The sequence below is a fragment of the Copadichromis virginalis genome, linkage group LG16 (assembly GCF_057382275.1).
Source record: "Copadichromis virginalis isolate Kocher_CV1m ecotype Utaka linkage group LG16, C_Virginalis_male_GT1.1, whole genome shotgun sequence".
Classification (NCBI taxonomy): Eukaryota; Metazoa; Chordata; class Actinopteri; order Cichliformes; family Cichlidae; genus Copadichromis; species Copadichromis virginalis.
In genome coordinates this window covers 17112752-17137863 of record NC_140633.1, presented here as the reverse complement: position 1 = coordinate 17137863, position 25112 = coordinate 17112752, and the positions used below count along the sequence as shown (strand labels likewise).

The window sequence follows — 25112 nt, the reverse complement described above, 5'->3', positions numbered from 1 at the left end:
GATGTAAGGGGACAGGACACAACATTTAAGTGTGATTTATCATTTAAAAAAGTCAACTAAGCACTCTTACTCTACTGCATGGCCCAAAAACAGCCCACCTACATTCCAGTTTACCGTGAAGCAAGATTCAAGACACTGATCTATTTACCTCGCTTTGTGTGCACCCTAACTGTGCCATATATATGTATAGTATAAGGAGGCAATCATCTCTTCTGTTACAGACCGCCTTTGAGCCTTTCCCTGCCTTCTCCCGTGCATTATTCAGTCTTTTCCTGAAGTAACAGCCGCCCTCTACACGCAGACAAGTCGACCACTAACACACCACACTAATGTGATGTAAAAATGAATGATGAAATTCAAGCAGGCCAAATGAAAGAGAAACTTACGTGTGTTTGCCTGTGTATATGTGTGTGCCCGTGCATGAGCAAATGCTGGCTCTGGTGTAAGCCTATGTGTGCATGTGTGTGTTCAAAGGTGAGGCCTTGGGTGATGGAGAATAGGATTCTCTTACCTCCTATAAGTACAGAGGAGGATAAAAGCCAGATGTAATGACCTTGGTATAATGAAGGCCTTGCTGATTTCCATGATTTTCTTGCTTTCATGCCACGAATTTGCTTGTTCCATAGGAGGGGCAAGAAGGGAAAAGACTGAGCTCTGTCTGGCCAAACATTAGCGACCAACAACATCAGCCCAGAATCGAACACGAACTCTCGTTCCCATGTTCAAGCCATTATTGAAACGATTACTATCTCGAAGCAAATTAATAGATGAAACACATTTTTCTTAATGGGCTGGTGTTTTACTTTTTTTTTGTTTTTTCTAGGTGACCAATTTACTTGCAATTTTCTTAATTTGTAAAGTTATTTAGAAAGTGATGTAATGCTTGCTTCTTTTTATCTTGAAAGCAAAGGCAGCATGTTGTCTAGGGCTGCTCAGTGCAGCTAATATGGCACAACGAAATGAAAGGCTTCAAAAGAGCTTTTCCACTTGGAGCTGATGTAGTGCTGTGGCCGACCTCCAAATATGATTAGACTGCAGTAAACACAACAATAGCAAACAATAAACAAGTGGTAATTGGTGTGATCCTCTGTTCCAACAAAATCTTCCTTGATTTGCTATGAATTATGAGCATTAATGTGTCTGCTCACCATGCCCCTCTGAGGATATCAAAAAGCTCCCGCTCCGTCTTGATGGGCCTGTCTCATTAAAGGAGAAATGGAGGCCAATGTGAGAAACTGATGTACGGTGCATTCAGCAGAATAACTGGCATGAACTCACCTCTGATTCATGCTGTCTGTGTGCCTCATATAAGATCATTACACTTGAGTGAATTGTTTGTGTATGTATCAGTGTCTGCTTAGAAAGCAAGTGAGAGGAGTACAGCCCTAACACATCCCAAGTGAAGTGCACCCTCTACAGGCAACTGTTACACATTTTACATCCTTGTATAGCATCTGCAGAACTAGACTGAAGAAAATTTGCAAAGCATTTCACCTGAGAAACAACATATAGTATACCAAGTTGATTAGACACACTATATACGACTCCATTAAATATATCTATATATCTGTCGACTCTCTTTGGTATGCTCAAAACCAGGTTTTCCTGCTTAAGCTTTGCAACTCCATACATGCACCTCTTTCATTAATATGTGATGAGAGAGAAAATCTCCAAAGGCCCCAATAGGCAGATGCATTGTTTCTCTTTTAAAGTCATCTCAGATGGAAGGAGTGAACTTCAGAGCCTCAGTGAAGTGTCTAATGAAAGAAGTCTCCTCCTCCGCGGCTCCATTTCGCACAGCATATTAGGAATCTAAATGTTGACTGAAGACAGTTTGATTCTGCGTCTGTGATTTTCTTAAGGAATAAAAACAGCGTTGCGTGTTTACAGTGTAGCCATGAAAGAGCTACGAGAAGGCTCATCACTACCCGATGCCATTTTGGGAGGCAGAACGTGAGGTTCATACCACAGTTCATTTGAAAGCCATATCAAACAGAGGATTGTTTAAGACCAAGATCAAAGCAATTTCTGCTCAAAAAATATCACTAGACTATAGAAACATCCTTGTAAAATTTCTGCTTTATGCTAACAATTATTTCAGCAGTGTCTGGAAATAAAACAAACACAGTGCACAATGGGCAGAGGCATATAAAAATGACATTTCAGGACTGTTGTGGTAACTCGTGTACCTTGTTTTGTATTACATGCCACAGGAATCTGAGAGTTTAAATCACCCTGTCAGCCAGAGTTTCATCACTTGCTGTACAACAACAACAGCAAAAAAATAAATAAAGATTCTTAAAAATAATCTAATAAAGGCTAGTGAGGATGGGAGCAACTTTCTGATTATATTAATGCACTTCAGAATAGAAACTTTGTGCTTAAAATATTTCCAGCTAAGTGGGTTCCTGAGTAGTTCCTGCATTTAAACAGTTGCAACAACAGGCACTGTGATCATTAATCTGCTCGTAAAAATAGTTTTGATTTAAATCTAATGATTAATCACGTCAATACTACTCCTACACTGATTTACATTCATTATAGTCCACCATGTAATTTATATATACAATTATTTGGACTTTTAATAAGACCTCTAACATTAAAAAATTTAAATCTACTCTTCTACAATGTTAAAAGTCCCATCGACAGGCAGAGAGGTTGAAATGTGTTTTTCCAGCGCTAACACTGGCTCTTGGTTCAGTAGGATTGTATGTTTTTAACTAAAGCAAGTACACTTGTGTTTTCTACGGAGCGCAGATAAAAGAAGGAGATGCCTGGGAAAGATAAAACCATATATGTTGCTCTAAATGTTGAGATATTGAAAAGAAGCAGCGTCTGTATCAGCATTACTTTTTACGCATCTACTGCTTACTTTTACTCCTGTTACTCCAAGCTTAAAATCATTTCTTATGCAGTTTGCTGTTTTCTGCAGCACACATTTGACAATATATGTTGAAGCAAAGTCTGCTCGTGTGTCGCTGAGGAGAACAGTGCCACAATGAGTTATATTAAAAGTTAAAACAACATACGCATAAATTGCAGCTGAACAAATAGTTTAACTACATAATGAAATACAGTTTTTAAGAAAGCACTTTCTACTAGTTTCTGTTGTGTTTGCAAAACGACTGGGGAATAATATCACCGTAACTTAACAGTAACTGCATATTATTTCCATTTCACAATCAAAATCTTTTCAACTCGCTGTTATCATGTACTTATTTAGTTGTTATATATTCAAAGTCATAAAACAGAAAAGAAAATATTACATTGCTATTCCACATATCTTCTGGGAAATATGTTAAAACTATTTGGGTCATTTTGTCAAATTTCAAGCAGATGGAGAAGTCATTTGTTTGTCTGATTGGGCCTTGTTCTTATCTCTGCCTTGTACAAAAATGTACCAAATGAGCTGGTTTAAAACAAATGTGCAACAGAGGTTAAGACCACTTAGAAGCAATTGAGACAAAGGTGGCAACGTTGCTCACAAATTTGTCACTGTCTTGACTTTGCGTTGTAAACGTCCCTACTGAATGAAAGCCAAAGTCAAAGGTGAAGATGTTTGGATTGGTATCAGATCCTGTAAGATGTTCAAGAAAAAACAGCTTGAGAGAACTATCAGATTTTCTTTGAGTGTAAGTAAAAGCACTGTAGACACTGTTGTCCGTCTACAGTATGTTTTAAAGCCATTTTTACACTTTTACACAACAAAAGTTACCCGTACATTACTTATTAAAGACTGCTCTCCTTCTATGTAAGTAATTTATGTGAAACTTCAGCCACAAAAAAATCTCACATTGCAATCTGGATCTTTTAAATGAAGAGAAAAGAGTAGTAGCTAAACGTACCAATGTCAAACAAACTTAAACCTTAAAATAACCATGGCCCATTGCCTTTTCTAGTATGTGAGTACGGTATGGTCCAAATATTTCTCTACAGCACATAACTACAACACAACACTTTTAACTTTATTCACTCCCCTTATTAGAGCAGATTGCTTATCGTCTACTTCACAGAGCGCCCATATAGCATAGCTGACAGCAGTAAGGGCGAGCTGCACACATAAACCCCTCACTAACACTTTCCTACGCTAACCAGCTGTCCCCCTGTGGTTTCAGACTCGGCCAAACCTTTGAAATGTCCTTCAAGGCGTGAAAAAACAACATGCACACTGCTTTGGGTAAAATCCTATTTGTACACTATAATTACACTTTGAAAAGTTGCAAAGTCTAAAGTTTCAAGACCTTGACTTTTTCTCTTCTCATTTCGGATATTGATTGGGCTCTAAAACACATGTAAGGTTCGCTGCTCTACAGAACAAAGAGGTTTCTCATTACGTGCCGCGCCTCAGACAACTTTGGATGTTTCAGATTTGATTTACTCGTGTTATCAAGGGAAGCAATCAGAGGAATTCAATCGATATTTTTCACAACTGTGGAACCGCCGTTAATGCGCTCTTAAAAACAAAGCTACAGGCACTTTGAATGTTCTTATTAACGAGATAGAGGTTTGGAGTGATAGGTGTCCCCAAGGTCTTTCATGCCGAAAAGAAAGAGAAACATCAGTAAAGCCTGTCAGCATACCACTGCGGTATGGGTTCCATCAAAAAGTAACTTTTTAAAAATTCTAAATCACCTTCGAAAATACATCCGTCATGTCAGAAGTCATAAAGCTCCAGTGAAGTAAATTAAAGTCATTAGAAACAAATAATTACACACAGCGCATATGCCAAAAAAACTGGTGTTTAGAAAAAATGTTTACAGGCATAATCAGTCAATGCCAAAAGAGAAAGATTAGTCCAGACAAAATTTGTTCTGTTGGCTGCATAATAAACATAATTACCCAGCAACATTGTTTTCACAGAAACAAACAATAACCAACATGTTAGTTTTGGCTGCAGTGCTTGTGTAAATGAGAAGAATTCCACGTGAAATTGGTGTACCATTAGTACCGACCCTGTGATCATGAAATCAGTTTTACTAATGTAGACAAGACTCAAGTACAAAAAAACCAAACCATTAAATCAGTGGTTGAAGCCTGGGTCTTGGGTCTGTTATAAAGCATGCCTTTCTGATGAAAAAAAAAATACTCCACTGTGCTTTCTTTTATTGCAGGTGTCATATATGGTATCAATAATCTAAACTGACCTTTTCCTGTGTTGCTTGTTTTCTATGCTGGGGGATGCAATGAGGGAGCCAGATGTCTGGGGCCACTCCTCCGCACAGTAATCAATAAGTATGTCCAGCTCCATATACAGCAGGTGCTCAGTCCAGCTGCTTTGAGTAGACAGAGTGAAATTGGACACACATGCATCATTGTTATTCATGCACAGTCGGAATCAGGTTTGTACGATGCTAAACTGGACACACAGGACTAGTTTCATGGAAATGAGTAGTGCACTGATGAACAGCTCTCGCTGGACATCATACAAACATATCAATACATATCATCAACATACATTATCAAAGGGAATGTAGATGTACAGGTTAAATGAGAAAAAGACTGAATGAACGCCCGTATTAAATTAGTGTCTCAAGATGCACAAGCAATAATAGCAACCTCATACAATTTATACTAATCCACAATATATCGTAAACTTACTATGTATTATATTACATGCTTATATATTTTTTATCACTATAATACTACATACTACAGTCATAAAAATGAACTTATTAAACTTAGGAGATGAAATCATTGGACGTTAATAAGTCCAAGTCGACGGGCTACGGCCTAGTTTCTTTGAAAACACTTCTAATACTTACTGAGACAGACTTGGCAGTAAGGCTTTTGTTGTTACTTATAAATGAGAATACTACAGTGTTAGAATAGGCTTATGTAGCGGGGGAAATAGAACCATTATATGAGAAATACTTCCACACTTCTAAATTTTAACAGGTGTGCGTCAGCTCAAGTGCTTACTGACTCCGCGGAGAGTGGACGATCTCGCGATAACGCTGTGTGGTTACCAGGGGAACGAGAGCCTGAAAAGTTGTTCCTGTCTGCTGTGTTTTCTCCCAGTGAAATGAATGTCACCGGATTTTCGATGGTGCTTTTATTTTTGACTGTTAGCCGAACTTACGCTGAGTATCATCGCTTATGAAGGAAATGTAGAGTCATATTAACGTGTTTTGCTTTGCTGTCCATTCACGGCAAGGTGGGTGCATTTATTGGCTAGTTGGCGCTAGCTGCTAAAGCTATAGTAGCTAAACCTGTTGTAGTCCCCGTTCTTCCATAGAAGGATAGGTTTAATTAACAGAAGCTTTTGAAATGTTTACTTTATGCAGCCGTTTTTGACGTGTGGTGGATTAAAATTGGCTGGAAACATTATTGAAGTCATATGGGTTTTCCACTTTCGCCTATGGGCTAAAGCATTGACGCTTCGCGCTAAATTTCAATAACATGAGTGAGTGTTGGTTTGTACTCAAAGCAAGGGCTACTGCTCGTGTCATGTTTTTTTGCTCAGTGACCTACTCAGCGCCGCTGCTCTGACAGTTTCGTGTCATCTATGGACGTTGTGTGGGAGGCAGATATTGGTGGTGTGAGTTTAAAGATGCTTTTAATTCTTCGCAGGTACGGTCATCAGAGGAAGCTTTAGACGACATTGCCCAAAATGCCGTCACCACAAGTTCTCCAGCCGGTTCTTAAAATGAAAGTAGACGAGCTATTTCTCAACTGGTTGAGTGATCCTACAACTCAGTCAATACTCAAAAATTATCTTGATCTAATCAAAAGTGGACAGCCTATTGAATTAGGTACTGGGGACGTTCCTGATAAAAGGTCGTTAAGCTTCAATGAAAACAACAATGTGGCATCACAGAAGAACCTGGCAGAGAAGAGGCCTGCTCCCTTAAGTACACCTTTCGGCACCCCATCTACCAGTACCCTGCCTTCCCGAAGTAGCAGTAACACCAGAATGACTGGACCAAGTGGAAGAGTACTACGGAGATCTCTCAGCACAAAGAAGGTAAACTGTGTATTCGAACAATAACTCCAAAAAATATTTTCCATGTTTTTTAGTAAGCATTTAACTAATTGTTGAAAAATTTAGCCAAAAGGTCTTAAGGTGCCACAGGAAAAAATCCACAAACATACTAAGATCCACTAAACAAGGAGTTCTGCATTGTGCCAGCTGTTAGTCCGTTTTTTTGTTTTTGTTTTTTATCCTAAAGGCATTACACTGCAGACAGTTTTTGATTTACTAGTATGAAAAACAAGGTGTGCCACCCTGTTCTTTTTCTTCCTGAAACCACCTTGAGGTACTTGAGGGTGTGTTGCACAATGATTTGAATATTTTAAACTCTTTGCATACCGATAGTAAACATGTATTTAAAAGTCGAAAGGGGAACCTCTCTTTGCTTTCTGGTAAGCCAACTATAAAGCAATCCTGGCTTGGCATTTTTTTACACAACAGCTTATCAGTCTGGTAAGTTTATCTTTATAGTTTTAATGCACTTATTTGTATGTTTAACTGGCAGTTTATCTGCATATCTTTTTAGTATTGTGCAATCCATACAGTAACCTGAAATTAAATCCATATTTGCACATTTAAACCAAGGTTTTCGTGGCACAGAATGGGCCTTTTGGTGGGGCAGCAGCAAAGCGAGTATGATGTGGAACAGGAAATGCAGTCTCTATGTGTCACCTTATTTGATAGAAAACTATGGGTTTTCTTGTTATTTCTAACCATTTTAGGATCAAATAATGTTTATCTGGCTCATTAAACTCTAATTAATTAAACTAGCTGAAATCATAAACTGTTGATTTTCCAGTCAGTAATGACCCGAACAACTGCTATGCTATTGTGAGTTAAATGAATGACGTACAAACTTAATGTACTTGCAAAAAGGACATGTCTGAGCTTGAAATTCTGGGTCAGTGTTAAAAATGCTAATTTAGCCAAAAGTGGTAGAGTTTTTGGGGCCTTTTTTGTTGTTGTTATTGTTTAGTTTTCCTTTTTGCAACATGGAAACAAGGGAGAAAAAAGAAACTTCCCTCTTCATCACACTTTATTAAACAAGATCTAAAACAACTTTTAACCAGTGCAACACTGATGCAACACACTAGATAAACATTGGCTTCTGCCACTGATAATTTACTTTAGCATCGAAATATCTCACATGAAAAGTTCGTAAACATTAATGTTATCCTCCTCCTAGTTACTTTTTTCCAATCTAAAAAAAAAATTCTGTTTTAGTCATAAGTTGAGCTTTGTCATACAAAGCATACATGTCCCGTTTAATGCTACTTCTAAATGGACATAGTGTGGATTTCACTTATATTTGCTTAACATCTGTCTTTGCAATGTTTTTTTGTAATTCTTTTTTAAATTCTGTATTAACACTGATTTAATTGTCAAGTTTCCCTTACTTGTATGTTCTGGGATCTCTGTTTGCTCTCACTGGCCACAAGAGGATGCTGAGTGACCTACAGCATCAAAGACATTTAGAGGCTGTCCACTCTACCCAGTCACAGTGGAGCCTTCTTGTCTGTAGGCGTATGTAGTGATTATTAGTCAAATACTTTCCAAATGTTCAGGCCTCACCCATGAATTAGTGTGGTATGAGAAGTGGGAGTGTCTGAACCTAGCCTGTCCCTGGCGCTCTGGTTACTTCTTTCAGTCTGTGTGCTGTACTTCTTACTGTGCTGGGTCCAAGGTGCTTTGCTTTGGATTGTTTAGATTATGGCCTAAAAACAATCTACACAAAATAGTTAGCTGCCCGTAAATATTTTGTATATCTGCTCAAGGACTCATAATCTGTTAGGATGAGAAGTGCAACGTGAAAGCCTAGAGTAGTGATAGATTGTGGACATTAGTGCATGTGATGACAGTGAGACAGCCTGAGACAGCTGGAGGCATACGGTCCTCAGGACCCCACCTCCTACATGTTAGTGACATGCTAAAGAGGTGCATGAGGAGATCTTCAAGTAGACATGTAAAATAACAGAGCAGGAGAATGAGATCTAATGTTTGTTTCAACTTACATGTTTATATATTAGAAACATGACTAGCAGGACCAGTTGTAGCACTAGTGGTAGTATGTTATAAAATAAATAACTATGCTTAACTATGGTCTTACAACTTACTGCACAGCCTTATAGGCACAGATAAACAGCGTATTTCAATAGAGGACAATAAAATGAAATTAACTAATTAAATGTCCATCAGTTTTATCTATTATAAATTTTGGGGTTGAGGTAAAACCTCATTCTTCATAGCTATAGTTGATTATTTAATAGCCTGACCACAAGAGGAAGTGTGGATTGTAGAGTCACTCTTTGAAACTAGAGTAATCGATTATCTTTAACTGTCTATCAGGGGCTTTCTTTGTTTCTGTTCTTTATCTTGAGCCTTAATCATTTGAACAGTTGGAGGGTTGAATCTAAACTTTTGGATATTTGCATACATACACACACACACACGCACTCTCACACACCACTGTGAAATTTGCCCGCTAATGCCCTCTCTCCGCTGATCAATCAGTTATAAGGCAACTGCTGGGCAGTTTGTATATTCTGCTGTGATGTGTCATGGCATGTGGTCACACTGTGTCACTCAATATTAGAGGGATTGTGAGGGTGAATAAATGCAATACTTCTATTTTAAGACAACAAAATGAATTCCTGCATACAGATGCATTCTTCAAAGGATTACTAAAAAATTCGATTTATGTCACACTGATGCAGCCTGGAACAGCTGGTCTGACTTTGACATCAGACACTGATATAGATAGCCTTGGTTCCCTTGTGCTGGCATTGGATACCCAGAACTCTGCCAGTGAGATGAGGTGTGGCAGCACATTCATCTTCTGCGTAATTTCCTTTGAAACTGCTTCCATTAGATGCTGCTCATTGTCAGGATATGTAGTCGCAGGTCTTTTATTTACACTATGTACAGTAAATATCAGCTCTCCCGTGAATGCTTGGCTTTCAGAGCTGCTGTGTAGCTCAACACGTAAAATCACTTCAGTGTTAGGAGTCCAATTGGTCAAACAGTGAGTTATTGAAATATAGGGCAGTGAGAGCACATTGCATTTGAGGGTTTCACTTTTTTTTCTGTTCTCCGCATCTGCATTTGGTATATCGTGCATTTCTTAAGACATCTTTTTAAAACATGCTTGGTTGCACTCAGCAACATAGAAGCTATTTGAAGCAGGGGGTCTGGGGTCACGTTATCAGTTGTCTGACCTGTCAGAGAGCACCAGGTGTTAAAGTGTTTCCCGCAAGTGCTATTATTTTGGAGTCTCAGTCATTTGTGCGTCAACGTTGTACAATAGCAAATGTTGTTTTTAACTAGTACTGTGAGCTTTCTGTAAAACTACAGGATGCATTGAAAGCATATTTCTTCAGTGGTGGCATCTCCTACTTTCATGAGATTTGAATATCTTGATAAAAAGTGTAATTGTTTGACATATTAATTCCTATTACCTAGTTATGCCATTAATGTCAAAAAAGTACGGTACATCAACATTTTATCATCCTGCTTAAATATCTTATGGTGCCAATAGAAGAAAAAAACTTTACAAACTTCCTTTACAACCTAATCTTTAAACAAACAGACTGCAGTGTTGTTATACAAGTACCGGTGTGCCTGTGTCTCAGCTACAGCTTCTTCCTTTGCTCTACTTCTTGTTCATATTGGTTACATTGATTTTCATTCAAATATCTAGGTTAGACTGCTATGACATTTGTTACTCACATCATGTTCTGTCTGTGACCACTGTGTTATCAGTTACTCAGTTGAATGTCTGACAAATATTCACATGTATCCCAAATCCCCATCATAGATGGTCTAACTCAAATCCCCACAACTGGGATTTGAGTTAGAGCTTTCTGGATTTCACTGCAACACTGGCTTTGTTCTCATTCTGTGAACAAGCTGTGGCTCTACCAAAGGGTTGTGATGGTTTAAGTCGCCACTGATTGGATGTAGAAATCATGTCACTGTCAGATAGGATTGGTGGGTTTGGTCTCTTGAATATCATAGTTGTAGAGTATGAGTCTGCTGAAGCCCATCTAAAATCCACCTTCATCTTGCCATCTGAGTGCTTGAAATGCTAACACGTAGATCTGCCAGAGGTCTCTAACAGTGAACAGTGTGTTTCATAATCTCATCTGTAATTCGGTTAAGTCAACATGACTTAACATATTGTTGTGTACAAATCAGATTTCACAGTTTAGAGATTGGACACATTATGGGGTCAGCTTGAGTTTTCCTGCTTTTCTGTTTACTAAGTGACCCATCAGCCCGGGGATGTTTAGCAGCTTGTCTGTAAGATAGTTGCCTCTCAAGGTGCTGTTCAGACAACTTTCCTGGAGTGGCCCTAAGATGATTTAGTTTGTTATAGCGCCTGCTGGAGCTCGTCTTATCTAGTTAATTAAAAAGCACAAACTTTATACAGAACCTGTGCACCATCACTTCTCACACCCATGGGGTTATTTTTACATGTGTAAAACAACACATTGTTATCCCTGCTGTGTCGTGATGGCTCTGTTTATGGAACAGACTTCACATTTTGTTTGCTTATGCAAAAATAGACTGAACAAGGGGTATTTATTATTTTCTTCTTTTTTTGGGGTTGTATGGAAGCCCCAAACGCAATTTCATTGTTCTTGACAATGACAATAAATAAATAAATACTAAATACTAAACAGTAGATGAGAGTTCAAGCTTGAATCTGGTCAAGGGTTTGTTGGAGTGTTTTTGTTTTGTTTCTTTTGGTTGTGCTTTCCTTTCTACGTTTCATTTGTATTGAGAGCATCAGCAAAAGGCAGCTGATGTGAAATGAATGTATACAAACAGCTTATCAAGCAGCAGCAGCATCCTGTAGGGAAGACGCCAGGGACTGGGACTGAGCAGAAACCAGTGGAAAACTGTGGAGTCCTGTCATCTAAAAATACAGTGGGTGTGCTTTTAGTTTCTATGGACAATGCCATTAACAGATACAGGTTTATTTACATAGTCTTCTGATGCGGACATTTCTATGACATTTCTGTTTGATTAGCTACTTGCATGAGAAGGTGTTTAGGCGTTGGGCTTTGCCCTGTCTACAATCTCTGCAGTCAACGCAACTCTACAGCTGTTAGATCAGTGCGTTTATGGAGAATTGATGTAATTGCCGTCATTTCAGGATAACAGCAATCGGAAGTAGATGTTTGTTTGAGGACTAAAGATACACTCATGTTTTTCCAGATCTAGTTTCTTGGATTGCCCAAACAGTGCTTGGTGGTGCTTTTAATAGGCACGGACTGGTTCGGTCATCAGTCTTTGAATTTGGCATGTCCCGTTGCCTCGCTCTGTTGCCCATCAACTATAATAAGATGTGGAATGGCTGGCAGCCTAAGCTTGCGAAGGGATGCCAAAACAAAAACCACCAGAAGACAGCATGCAGAACGTATGGGGAAAATGTATGGCTGTCTAGATATGATCTGATGAGTGGACCCTTGTTTTCTGTCATTAAATAGTAAATACCCTTCTTATTTACTTTACATACCCATGCATCAGTAGCTTGTTCTGGCTCAATCTCTTTTTGTGATCTATGCTTGGAGGCAAATTTAGTGACAGTAGAAGTAATATGCAGCTTTCATTATATTCCATCACTTCAGGGGTTTATTCTGAATTTTCTCATTAGCACCCTGATGCCTTTTAAAGAATAAGGGGGTCAGTTTCCCAAGTTTTTTGTTTTGTGGAAGCTTTCAGAAGGAAAACCATTTAGCTTGAACAGTGTGACATTGTCATATGGAGATCCATCCTGTAGTTGAACTCTGGCGACTGCTAGCTGCAACAACAGGTCTGTCTCTTTACATAACCTTCAATGAGGACTCAGGAATGCAAACTGGAAAGGGCAGATCCATTGAACCCCCTCCCATCCCACACATACACTAGGTGACTCCCACACACATGCACCCAGTTCTTCCTTATCTCCCCAGCAGCTTTGAGGCAAGGGCTCCCTGACACTGCTGCGTCTGTGTGTGTGCGTGTGCATGTTGGGTAGAGGCTGGGACAGAGCAGCAGGCTGAGCTGAAATTGTGAGACCAGATCTGGAATGGGAGAGAGAGTCACAGTAGCAGCTGCTCTCATGCATTAAGTGGCTCTCACTCAAACGGAGGACAACCACAGGGACATACGCACAGAGAAGCTTCACTGCTTCCACTGCCTTTTAACTTACAGTGGTGACTGCATGGTCAAGGGGATAACGCTGGATTGAGTGTTGTTTATGTTTATGTGTTCCTCGTCCTGTGTGGAGCGAGGATGAGGATGAAGGAGCTATCCCTGCGTCAGGACCCTGACCTGAGGAAGGAGCTGGCTCTGCTGGCACGTGGATGTGACTTTGTTCTGCCCTCTCGGTTTAAGAAGAGGCTGAGAGCCTTCCAGCAAGGACAGGCAGGTGTTTGTGTGAGTGTATGCTGTGTCAAACAGGCTTTGCTGGCCTTTCAGTGAGGGGACAGGTCTATTAATGTTGACTGGTATTTATGGGCTTACTTTCTTGGTATTCAGATGTCACTGTAGCACAATTACTAATTAAAGTACAATAACGGATTAGGCAAATAAAGGCAAAGTAGTAGTTAAGTCTTTTTCTGGGCATATTGTAAACTTTGCTTTCACGCACAGCTGTGTCATGTGAAATATTGTTGTGCAATCAGTTCTTCTTTTTGTTAATGAAGGTATTCTTCATTTGTACGGAGATGTAGGAAATTTAAGCGTACTGGATGGTGTTTCATCTTTTGTGGTATGTTATGCACAGCTGCCTCTCTGTCCTCTTTCAGACCACATCATGGGGAATATGTAAAATGTCATGTGGCTTAGCAGTTGTGCTCAAGAGCTTTGCTAGCGGTTAGCATGAAGTGAGAGAAAGAGGGGACAGTGCGGGGCAGGGCAACGGGAGATGTTTATGTCCTTTTATAGCCATGGCTCACACCAACACAGTTGACAAGAGCGGAGGATCAGCAGCATTCATCATTTATTAGAGTACAACAAAACATTTTCAGACAGTACTAACAGTCATATAAGTAGAAGCTGGCAAGGAAAGATTTACCATCCTGTTATGTTTAGATCTGTAATTTAAGGCCTTTCTAAGCTATTGTTGAATGTTTTATTGTTACAGTCATGATGTTACATGGAGACTTAGTCTAATAAACTTTGGGTAGAATACATGTTTGACCAAAAGAAACAGCAAGATGTTATTTTTGGTGTCTTAACTGAGCAAAGTGTGGGTGTGTTTATGTAGTTATTAGAGGCCTCACAAAATGATTCGGTTAGAGCATTGTTGACTCATTTGAATAGTCTTTGAGAATGACGATTGAGAGCAAAGTATAGTCTGCTCAGGCTGTATTTAGTAACTGGGTTTTTGTTTTGTTTTTTAAATGTAACCTTTATTTATACAGGTAGTCCCATTGAGACTCACTGTCTCATTTACAAGAGAGACCTGTTTCAAACAAACATTAAAATTACAACAATAATAAAATGGCAATAAAATAGCAACAATAAGAAGTAGTCTAATGTTTACACAGTCATTCAAGTTCCTAGTGATGATTTTACAAGGTAATTTGTACGTCTTTTAAAGTCTGCATAGTGATAAGTGCAGCATAACAACTCATTTGGCACTGAGCGCGTTGTCTTTTTATGTGTAAGGCTCATAGCACCGTGTGAGTGACACAGTGGTCATTTTTATCAGTGAGTTTGATATCTTCCTAATATGCCAGCTATGCTCTGTTGGTGTGGTCAGTTGGATTCACTGTGACATTCCTGGACATAATATTATGTCTCCATTGTTAGAATAGAGAATATGTTATTTTCCATAGTCAGGAAACACATGTTTTCATGGTTAAACAAAGCATAAATGAACAAAATAATATTATACAGCACAAGCAACCAAGCTCTGACAATAAAAAATGATGTTTTCTGCCTGGGATCATAGTAATAATAACAGACACAGACGTATGCAAGCTCCAACATAAAGGCAGGTTTTTATATCACTTAGGAAACTGCACAAACACAAGCATCGAAGGTGAATACATTCATTTCAAGCCACTAGCCTCTGCTGTGTTCAGAGTATATCCCTGACTTAATCCTGTTTCAGTTTTGTTTCTTGCCTATAATATCCTGCCAATAAAACAAATAAACTTTATTTGTATAACATTTTTTTCAAGACATAACTCTAAAGTGCTTCGTAGAACAGAATAAAATAGATCACAGTCAATAATAAAGAAGAAAAATACCCACAGCTAAAACAAAAACAAATAAAAAAGGCAGGCTTTCATTTTTCTGTTTTTAAAAAGCTGTTGCTCTCCTTTTGAGGCACACATTCATAACATTGCAGTCCGAAACTCATTTAGTTCCTCAGCTGTGTTTCCCTCCACTAAAGACAACCATAGTGGCCGTAGACGAACAGCACTCGTTTAAGTGATAACACTGTCACTCGTGATTTACTTGGGTACTTGAAAGAGCCATCCATAACATCTGCCATGAACCATGTTTGATAGTGTGCCTCTCCATTTACATGCATTTATTAGGAAGCTTGTAGTAAAATCTTGCAATTATTTTTTTCACTTCTCTTTACATGGATCCTAACATTTAAGATAAAATCTTGAAATTCTGTGTTTTCCTTAAGTGGAAACAAAAGTAGAGCAGTTTTAAAAGGACTTATTAAAACACACTTGTTGTTTTAAGTCACCATGTTTACATCTGAATCACAGTGCACAAAGATTGCAAGACTAAATTTAGTATAATACCCTATTGTAGTTGGCCACAGGTAGCCTGTAATCATTATTCAGTACAAACTGCTCATTCTCCATTAAGATTTCAAACAAAACACCCTTTAGACCAATCATTTGACTAATGTAGCACAAGTTGTCCACATCATGACTATAGACTTCTACTATCTGCAGATTTCTATATCCAGTCTAAAGCCCTAAATTCTTAAATCCTTTTGACACTGTTTCATAAATAAATGATTATAAGTTACAAACACTGGTAGATATTATTTATCTTTTAGTGAATTTGTATTGGAGCAAAATGTCAGTCACATGAATAATTGTGATTGCTGAGTAGTCACAACCCTTCCCTGATGGCCTTTGGGCTGCTGAGAGGTATAGTTACATGAATGCCAGCAATGTGTAGAGTTTGTGTTCAGACGAGCCTCGAGCTCATGCTGGAATACTTGAGCTGAGTGGTCTTAGCCTTTGCTAGCATCAGCCGCTAACTGCTTGTTTCTCTGTGTTCATCCCAGGCTCAGGTGAGGACGGAGGAGCCAGTCACCACAGCACTGAGTGAAAGCATTCCCAAGTTTTACTTCCCACAGGGCCGTCCCCAAGCCAACCTTAACATTGACGGCCTCATTTCCAAAATTGAGAAAATATTTTCCCAATTCCCAAATGAAAGAGCCACCATTGAGGATATGGGGCAGGTTGCCAAGGTGAGTAGATAATTTGTAGCATGGAGCTGCCACACAGCAAATTATTTTCATTAGTGCCATTTAGCTCCTGACTGTACGAATGTTTGCTGATGTTTAAAACCTCCTGGAAAAATATTATTTCCGTGACCTTGAAGAAGGTTGGTGATGGTCAGAGGGGAACCTGAGTAAAGAGAGCAATGACAGCTAGGTTTCCTCTGGGAAGTCTTTAAACCGTGAAACACTCATTCTGATTCTGATGTCTTTTCACTATTCATTTCTGCATTAATGGTCACATGTGTTTTGTGGAGTTTGCATTTCTATTTAATCTTTCTCCTCTATCTTCTCTAAATCCTGATCACACACTACCCCGTTTCTTCTGCCACCTTGTCTCCATAGGCCTGTGAGTGTCCCCTCTACTGGAAAGTGCCATTGTTCTGCTCAGCTGGAGGCGACAGGACGGGCTTCGTGTCCGTTCACAAGTTTGTGGCTATGTGGAGAAAGTAAGACAATAGCTTCTCTTATTGTCACTAGACCACTGGTGCATTCACTCACAGCCAAATGGCTTAAACAATCTCCTTTGAACAATGATGACCACTCGCTGGGAATAACATACACTGCTATTATCTCTGCTGTTATTGCATTTTCCTTTTCATTCCTAAACAAAAATCTTTGCCCTCATAAACATCACAAGGGGAAAGACGCTCTGTATACATACAGTGTATAAATGAAAACATCCTTTCAGTGTCTTTCTACGTGAAACTGAAAGGAATACCAAGGGGCTCTTATACTGGTGATTTGCACTGAATGTGGTTGTGTGCAATAGGCATGCTCTTGTATTAATATCTTAAGCCTCCAGAGAACTGGACAGACTTGCCCTTTGACTTTAGCTCATGACTGAGCCATTCTTAGAAGAGGCCACAACAGACACTCCCATTATTTTTGAGTTGCTACCATAACACTCCATGCTTATAATCACCCAGCAGCGATACAGAATCTTAATTTCAGAATGTATTATACTTTCACATAAGCACTTTTTAGTACAACATTGTCAAACTTATGCTTTTGAAGGAATGATAAAACAGACAGAGGCAACTTAACAGCCAAAGTGGGAGTAACCTTGTAACCATCTGTTCTCTCTTTTCTCCTCCAGAACTCTGCTGACCTGTCATGATGACGCTTCTAAATTTGTGCACCTCTTGGCCAAGCCTGGCTGTAATTACCTGGAACAAGATGACTTTATTCCATTCCTGCAGGTACTGGCTGTAGCACACCCAGGGAGAGGGCTGGATTTGGCAGTGTGGGATGGCAAAATAGCATTGGCTTGGGTGGTGCAAACTGGACGTATGTTTTTAGACTGCCCTGCTGAGACTGTGCTTTTTCATGTGGCGGAGGACTAATTCAGCCACCTTACTGTAAGCTTGGAATATAGTGTTATGAGAGAAGAGTCTCCTGATAGAGATGAAAATGTGGCTCATGTTATAAATGCATTATGGTACTAAAATAGTCACAAAAACCTGGACTTATGGTTCATTTATTGTCCTCAAACGAGAGGTTTAATTGACTGTTTGGAAATTCTTACCATGTGGACCTGCTGTGGCGGCTATTTGTATTCGCATCCCAGCTGACAAGCTGTTGGTGTGCCACACACGCCCCACCCTACACCTGATTCATTTTCATGCTGGCAGAAGTGGCGATCTGAGCTGAACGCCCGTTAGCATACCACCAGAGATGCCTTGTGGCTCACGCCGTTTAATTTGTGTGGTTCCACTCAGCGAATCGCCTTTGACTGTTTTGATGAATGAAAGGTGGATTGCAGTGGAGTAGATTTGACTGTCCCCGCCTGTTTCCTGTGCCCTGTGATTTATGTGTTTCTCTATGATTTAATTTCTCACAGTAAGAGTCAAAGAGGCACGACGACTGCCCTGAAAATAAGGCCTTTTAATTTCATTGCCGCCTTCACATTTATGTCAACAATTCTTTCCTCCAGTAGAAAGACGGGGAGTAGAATAAAGAAGCGACATGAGGGAGTTTCACGGCAAGAATATAGCTGCAGTGTTCACTTGAAATGCAGCACCCTCACTGTGACTTTATGGCGTTGGAAAGGAGAGAAGGTCACTCAGTAAACATATTCTTTTTGGCCTTCCTAACACTTTGTTGTCAGTTAAAAAGGGCTCAAGCTCATCCCGAAACAAGTTGGACGAGAATTTTAAAAAATTTGTAAATCAAAGAAAATTCTGATTTCCTAAAAAGGAGAATTTCTTTACATAGCACTGTTTATAAACTATAAACACTGGCAGCTACTGATGTGTGAATCAGTTTTGTTCATTTTCATTCCTTCTTTGAAAGTCATGTGCTTTGTATACCTGTAAAGAAAGACAGATGTTGTCTGTCATTTAGCTGGTGCCTGGAAATAACTGCAGAATTTAACTGAGCGTATCTTTTTGTTAGTGCAGAAGGCATAGCGTGTCATCGGAGTGATCTTTATCGCTTGGTTGTTTGTTTATTTTGTTTTTGTTTGGCTTTATAAATCAAGCAGAGTAACATCAAAGTGAGCTGGTTTGTTCTTTATGTTCCCAGGATGTAGTGAACTCACACCCGGGCCTGGCCTTTCTAAAAGAGGCACCAGACTTTCACTCGCGATACATCACAACGGTATGCCTTAATTATACACCACTGCACTTTGTAGTGAAACACGGAAATGGCATTATCTCAAAGATAAGACTGTCCATTGTTTTTCAGGTGATTCAGAGGGTATTTTACAATGTGAACCGGTCATGGACGGGGAAAATAACATGTTCTGAGCTCAGGAAGAGTAACTTTCTCCAGGTATTTATTCACATACTCTGCATTTTTTTTTAAATTTAAACAGATGTATAATAACCATTTCTCTCAATTTTTTGGACTCTAAAACATCTAATATGTTTTTTTTTCTCTTTTCAAAAAATAATAATGAAATCACATCAATATGGAAATGCATATTAACTTCAATTTTTGGGGGATGGGACTTTATAAACTGTTAAAAGAATCATTTTCAATAGTAACTGGTCTATAATCATAATGAGAGATTTTTCTACTTTCTGCTGGGTAGAACGTGGCGCTGCTGGAGCAAGAAGAGGATGTGAACCAGCTGACAGAGTTCTTCTCCTACGAACATTTCTATGTTATTTACTGCAAGTTCTGGGAGCTGGACACCGATCACGACCTCTACATAGACCAGAAGGACTTAGCAGGACACAATGACCAAGGTGCACAAACACACCCCTGCCTTTTTTAAATCATTAGTTTGGTCAATATAGTTTTTTCTTTATGTCCCATCAACATGTATTTTGTAAAAATGCATACAGAAGATAGAAGAGGAGTGCTCAGCCTCATCAGAACCAAATGAACTCTGCTTAAGTCTTGCTGCCAGTGGCAGCACAGTCAGTAGGCTGAAACTACATAGAACAAAAAAAGGCATTTGTAAATGTTATTGGGTCCGTCCGGGCTTACTCCTCACAAAACAAACACACAGCCAGGAAAAAAAGATTTGTCTTTGACACTTCCTCCCCACACACTCCACACCACATGTTCTTGGTTGATGGTCTGTGAGTGAAGCAGGGGAAATGAGACACGAGATCAATAAGAGAGCAGCATATATACTCGATTCCAATGACGCCAAGTCTGGCACAATTTCTAACACCGTACAGTCGAAATGATGACCAGAGGATTTATAGCATTGTCAAGCTAAAAAAGAGCTGCACTAGCCAGTCTGGATTTACAGACTGTGAGAATGGATTACATGTGTTGTGAAAAAGTTGTATAGTAACTGAAGGAGCTGTTGCCTAAGAGGGAAAAGAGATATTTCTTCCAAACACAGTGGATTGGAAGTGACCCCTTTGTGTATTTGTTTTCCAGCCATTTCACAGAAGATGATTGAGAGAATATTCTCAGGAACAGTAACAAGGTAAATGTAATCAAGTTTAAAAAGATGAAAGTCTTATCTAGTCTCCACTGCCAGCTTTAATACTAGTTTTGTTTGTTTTCCGTCAGGGACAGACGAGTGTATAAGGAGGGGCGGCTGAGTTACGCTGATTTCGTCTGGTTCCTCATCTCTGAGGAAGACAAGAAGACTGACACCAGGTATCTTGACACTCAGCCACACTGATTGTGTCATCCTTTTGCTTAGAGGTTTCATCTGCGCTCATGTCTGGCCCCTCCTCTTTCACGTTATCTATGTCTGATTAGCATAGAGTACTGGTTCCGCTGTATGGACCTGGATGGGGACGGGGTGCTCAGCATGTATGAGCTGGAGTACTTCTACGAGGAGCAGTGCCAGAAGCTGGAGGCCATGGCTATTGAGCCGCTGCCCTTTGAGGACTGCCTCTGCCAAATGCTTGACCTTGTCAAGCCTGAGGTCGAAGGTCAGACCTGTTTTACATTAATACACACTCAGACATTCACATTGTAGTTTGCACGCATGCCACAATCACAGTGGCATGCGTGCACACACATTTTGAAGCCAGGTCATTGATCATTATCTGAGGGGACACTGATAGATGAGAGACAGCTGCTGGTGTTATCCACAGTGTGATAGAAATTCGCTCCATCACTTTGTTTAAGTCACCAAGCAGCACAGCTTACTTAGGTGAAATTAAGTTTATGACCTGAATTGTTTTTTTTAAAAAAAGTTTTGTTTTCAGATTTCTTCTTTCTTAATTTAATATAATCAAACAGGAAAGTAAACATTAAGTATAGTTTACCTTTTAAAGTATTTATTGTCCAAATAAGCAGTAGGGAAATCGTTATTTGCAGCCAGAGTTTGAAATATTGTCACCAAAGCCATACTCTGTTTTAATCTCCGGACAAAACACCACACCCATCCCTCCCTCCGCCCCAAGATGAGGCAAACCGTAAAAAGACTTAGTAGATGTTGTAGCTGGGTTACCAGTACTACTTCCTAGGCTAAACCTCATATAGACAGATACAAGTTACCTAATATCATAAACATAAATGTTCCATTTGAAGTAGCTGATTTTTGTCGTCCAGGTAAGATCACTCTGCGGGATCTTAAGAGGTGCAAGATGGCTCATATCTTCTTTGACACGCTCTTCAACATCGAGAAGTACCTGGACCACGAGCAAAAGGACCCGTTCTCTGTCATAAGGGTGAGCAAGATTGAATTCTGACTGGATGCCACCACATTTGACACAGCATCGTGTCTCGTTTTCCTGCCAGTGGATCATGTAACTTGTCGTGTTTTTAAGGACGTGGAGACGGACGGACAGGAGCTGTCAAACTGGGAGAAATATGCTGCAGAGGAGTACGACATACTGGTAACCGAGGAGGCAGGCAATGACCAGTGTAACGATGTGTAAGTGTGATGTTACTCACAGGTCTGCCAGAAATGGCAGCAGTTACAACCCAAGGTTCAGTTTTTCTCAAACATTTAGTTTTTCTTAAGCAAAGATAAAAGAAAAAAGGATTCACTTTCATGTCCACTCGTAGTCTTAAAAAAAAGTTCTTTTCTTCTTACAAATTCAAAATGCTTTTACATTTAGGACGGCACCAGAGGTCTCTGAAGTTTGATGATGAATAGCTGATGCAATATGATAAATTGGAATATGGTAGCTTTAGCCTCCTTGTTTGCAATTGGATGTTTTTTTTGTTCTCATTGGTGCAAAAAATGAGAATAAAACTGGGATTGATTTTGCTTGCAAGCCTGAACAACAGCAGCTGAAAGTCGTAGTGCCTCCAGTTTAATTTGAACTTTTCCCCTTTGAGGCAATTACTGATTATTTTATCCTTATTTGAGTATTATTAATGCCATCTGTATGATGGTTCCTTTAATGTAATCTGTTCACATAAGATGGAACATGAACTGTGGCTATTAGTAAGCATATATCTGATTACTTAAAGTTGTTTTGGACAGCAGGCACATAACCTTAAGCTTGACTATGTAAATCTAAAATTCATCATTATTATCAGTAAAGTCATTTTTCTGTGTGAAGAGTGAAAGTGTGCTGTAAAGTATTCACAGATGGCATAGATAAAGTCATAAGATGAGTGAGAGTGCACTGTGTTGTTAAGTTTTCAGGAGTCATGGCTCAATGCCGCCCTGAGAGCGAGTTTGTGATAAATGAGACTGTTGACAGCTATGTTGTGTGGCGGTTTTAGGAACACTACCGACTAAATCTAAAGCATGGCTGCTAACCAGAGCAGGTAAGAAACTGAGGGTGCCACCAGGGTTCAGCTGTTCTCCTCTTCTTCCTCTGGGAAAGTCTAGTCCTAAACCCACTCCTAGCGTCTACCTGTCCCATCACTGATCTGAGCATAGGGCAGATAATTGTAATGTCAGCCAGCAGGGTGTCATGATCGTGGCCACTGCCTGGACCTGGGAGTCTGTTTTTGAACCGGACACCTTCTGTTTTTATCCTTCTTCCTCTTAAAATAAGGGAATGAACTTTTTCCACCTCTGTTCATGCCTTGTGCTCCTGTTACCCAAGTTACTGAAAAAGTACTTTGACATTTTTGGGGAATATACTTTCTTACTAAGAATTAGATGGGAATACTTGTTTCTCTAAATAAAGATCCAATCACCCTCACCCCTAAAGCTAATAAACTGATAAACTTTACAACTAAATCAAAGGAAAAATAATACAAATTTCTCGCTTGTTATATTGATATCCTGGTACATTAACTTCATCTAGCTCTCTGAAAGAAGGCAGATATATATATCAACCATGTCTCCAACGTTTCTGTAAATGTTGGTCAAATTCAGTTTTATTCTTGAATGACTTTGAATGACTTCTATGGGTCGAGGCCAGTATAGAAGCTGTGAAGAAGGAACAGGTGGAGGGGAAAATTGACTGGCCTCAGTCAATGTCAGAATGCATTCTGACGTTTTTAGAATGGAAATATGAGGCTTGATCAGCTGTTCTTTCCAAAGTTTCACTGTCACTGTTCTAAACTTTGCCTGTGAATTTTATCCCACATTGCTAAATTTGAAAGAACAGGAGGCCTGACAGCAAAGAAAAACTGGTCTGACTACTTCTGACTTCTGTTTCGTGACGGTTTAAAATGTGTTAAAGTATCTTTTCCCTGATGACACTGAGTGTTTTGTCTGTGTGTATTTTTGTTTAGGTATGAAAATCCGCTGAGCCCTTTAGGGCAGCACATCTCCAGTGAGCTGGGTCTGACAAAGAGACACTTCTTTGAGATCCCCACCCCGCACTGCAACCTGGACTTGGATGAATATGAGTATGACGATGACTTCGAATGATTTTTGTTTTTGTTTTTTATCCTGCAGTGTAGCTGCTGAGCACCTTCCACTCTCAGAAACACAAGTCATGCACCTGGGTTAGTGGACAAACATCACCAAACAGAGTAAACCAGAAAGATGCAGTCAAGCACTGCCAGAGTGCCATATTCTTTTTCTGCAAACAGATGGAGAAACGTGCATGCTGACACAGATTTGACAAAGAAGTCGTTAAAGTACAGACAGTAGTTCAATACTGAACCAGACGTTTTACATTTTCACACTTACAGTAAACAGCCCGGCAGACAAGATGTCACGAGTGAACACGTTAGACCTTTGCTCCCTCCCCACACATTAACAAGTTGTTTTCTGCATGTAATGGTTGGTCATCAATAATGTTTGGGGCAAGTTTTGTTTCATCTAAACATAAATGTTTTGAAATCAGTCACATAAAAATCACACACTGGAGCTCCGGGAGTTTTGGTTGTTTGTTTGTTTTTTTTCATTTTGTTTTGTATTTTGGACAAAAACCATGCTGATTGGATTCAGATATCGAACTTATTGGCTAGTCTTACATTCCAGTGATCACAACAAAGTGTTTTCTATATTGCTGTAAACTCGTCAGTGCAGTTGGAGGTTGCTGTAAATGCCAAACAAGCCACCGTTAAGCCTTCTGGACACACACACAGGCACACACACACACACACAGCATCTGTTGTACAGACCTATATTCGTTATGACTTTAATGTGTGTGCGAGATGGGGTTATAATTTATTAGAGATAAATTTATAAATTAATGTAAATATTTATTTTGTGCTTGCTGTGCTGTAAATGTGATTTGAGCAAGTATTTTAGACCTTTTTTTTCTATGTCACAGAGTACTTCAGTTGACTACTTTGACAGAACAAAAGGAACCATTTTCAAATGTTTTGTGTTTCTTTAAATTAATAATAAAGCCTTGGTTAATGGAAGACTAAAGAAAACAGAGTGTGCAGTTTAATGTGGTGCGTGATGTAAAGAAATGCTTTTTGTTACGTTCAGTGTTGTACTTTATATGAAGGAAACATTTTTCCAGTCATCTGTTGTCCAGTTTGGGGGAGGTTGTGCAAATCATAGCTAGTTTTAGCTGACAGGAGTGGTCTTCTGCTGCTGTTCACAGATGCTTTTCTGCATACCTTGATTATAACAAGTTATTTGCGTTACTGTTGCCTTCCTATTCAAAGCAGTGTGGTCATTCTCTTCTGACCTCCGATATCAACAAGGAAGTTTCGCCCAGAGAACTGTGACTCACTGAATATTTCATCTTTTTAAGATCTGTAAACCATAGAGACCAGCTAATACTGGCACCAGCCTGTCTGGCACCAACAACCACGCCACACTCAAAGTCACTTAAATCCTTCCCATTCTTATACCCAATTTGAACTTCAGCAGGTTATCTTGTCCAGGTCCTGCACACACCGAATTGCTGATTTGGAAATTTGAATTAA

At 39.5% G+C, this 25112-nt stretch overlaps 1 protein-coding gene across 4 annotated transcripts; it reads left to right on the top strand.

The window, feature by feature from the left end:
• Positions 1 to 5947: 5947 nt before the first annotated feature.
• ppp2r3b (protein phosphatase 2, regulatory subunit B'', beta) lies at positions 5948 to 24613 on the top strand. Of its 4 annotated transcripts, XM_085435642.1 has the most exons (15): positions 5948 to 6154; positions 6571 to 6964; positions 16227 to 16412; positions 16788 to 16891; positions 17542 to 17644; positions 18969 to 19043; positions 19131 to 19217; positions 19480 to 19636; positions 20286 to 20334; positions 20421 to 20510; positions 20616 to 20791; positions 21417 to 21535; positions 21635 to 21741; positions 22545 to 22589; positions 23511 to 23574. In XM_085435642.1, exons 2-14 carry the CDS (start codon positions 6611 to 6613, stop codon positions 22558 to 22560), a joined length of 1623 nt encoding a protein of 540 aa, XP_085291768.1. In that variant the 5' UTR covers positions 5948 to 6154; positions 6571 to 6610; the 3' UTR covers positions 22561 to 22589; positions 23511 to 23574. The 4 variants fall into 4 exon arrangements, with proteins under 4 accessions (XP_085291768.1, XP_085291767.1, XP_085291766.1 ...); XM_085435641.1 differs by lacking the exon at positions 22545 to 22589 and having other exon boundaries at positions 5949 to 6046; positions 23511 to 24613; XM_085435640.1 differs by lacking the exon at positions 22545 to 22589 and having other exon boundaries at positions 5949 to 6154; positions 23511 to 24613.
• Positions 24614 to 25112: the final 499 nt, after the last annotated feature.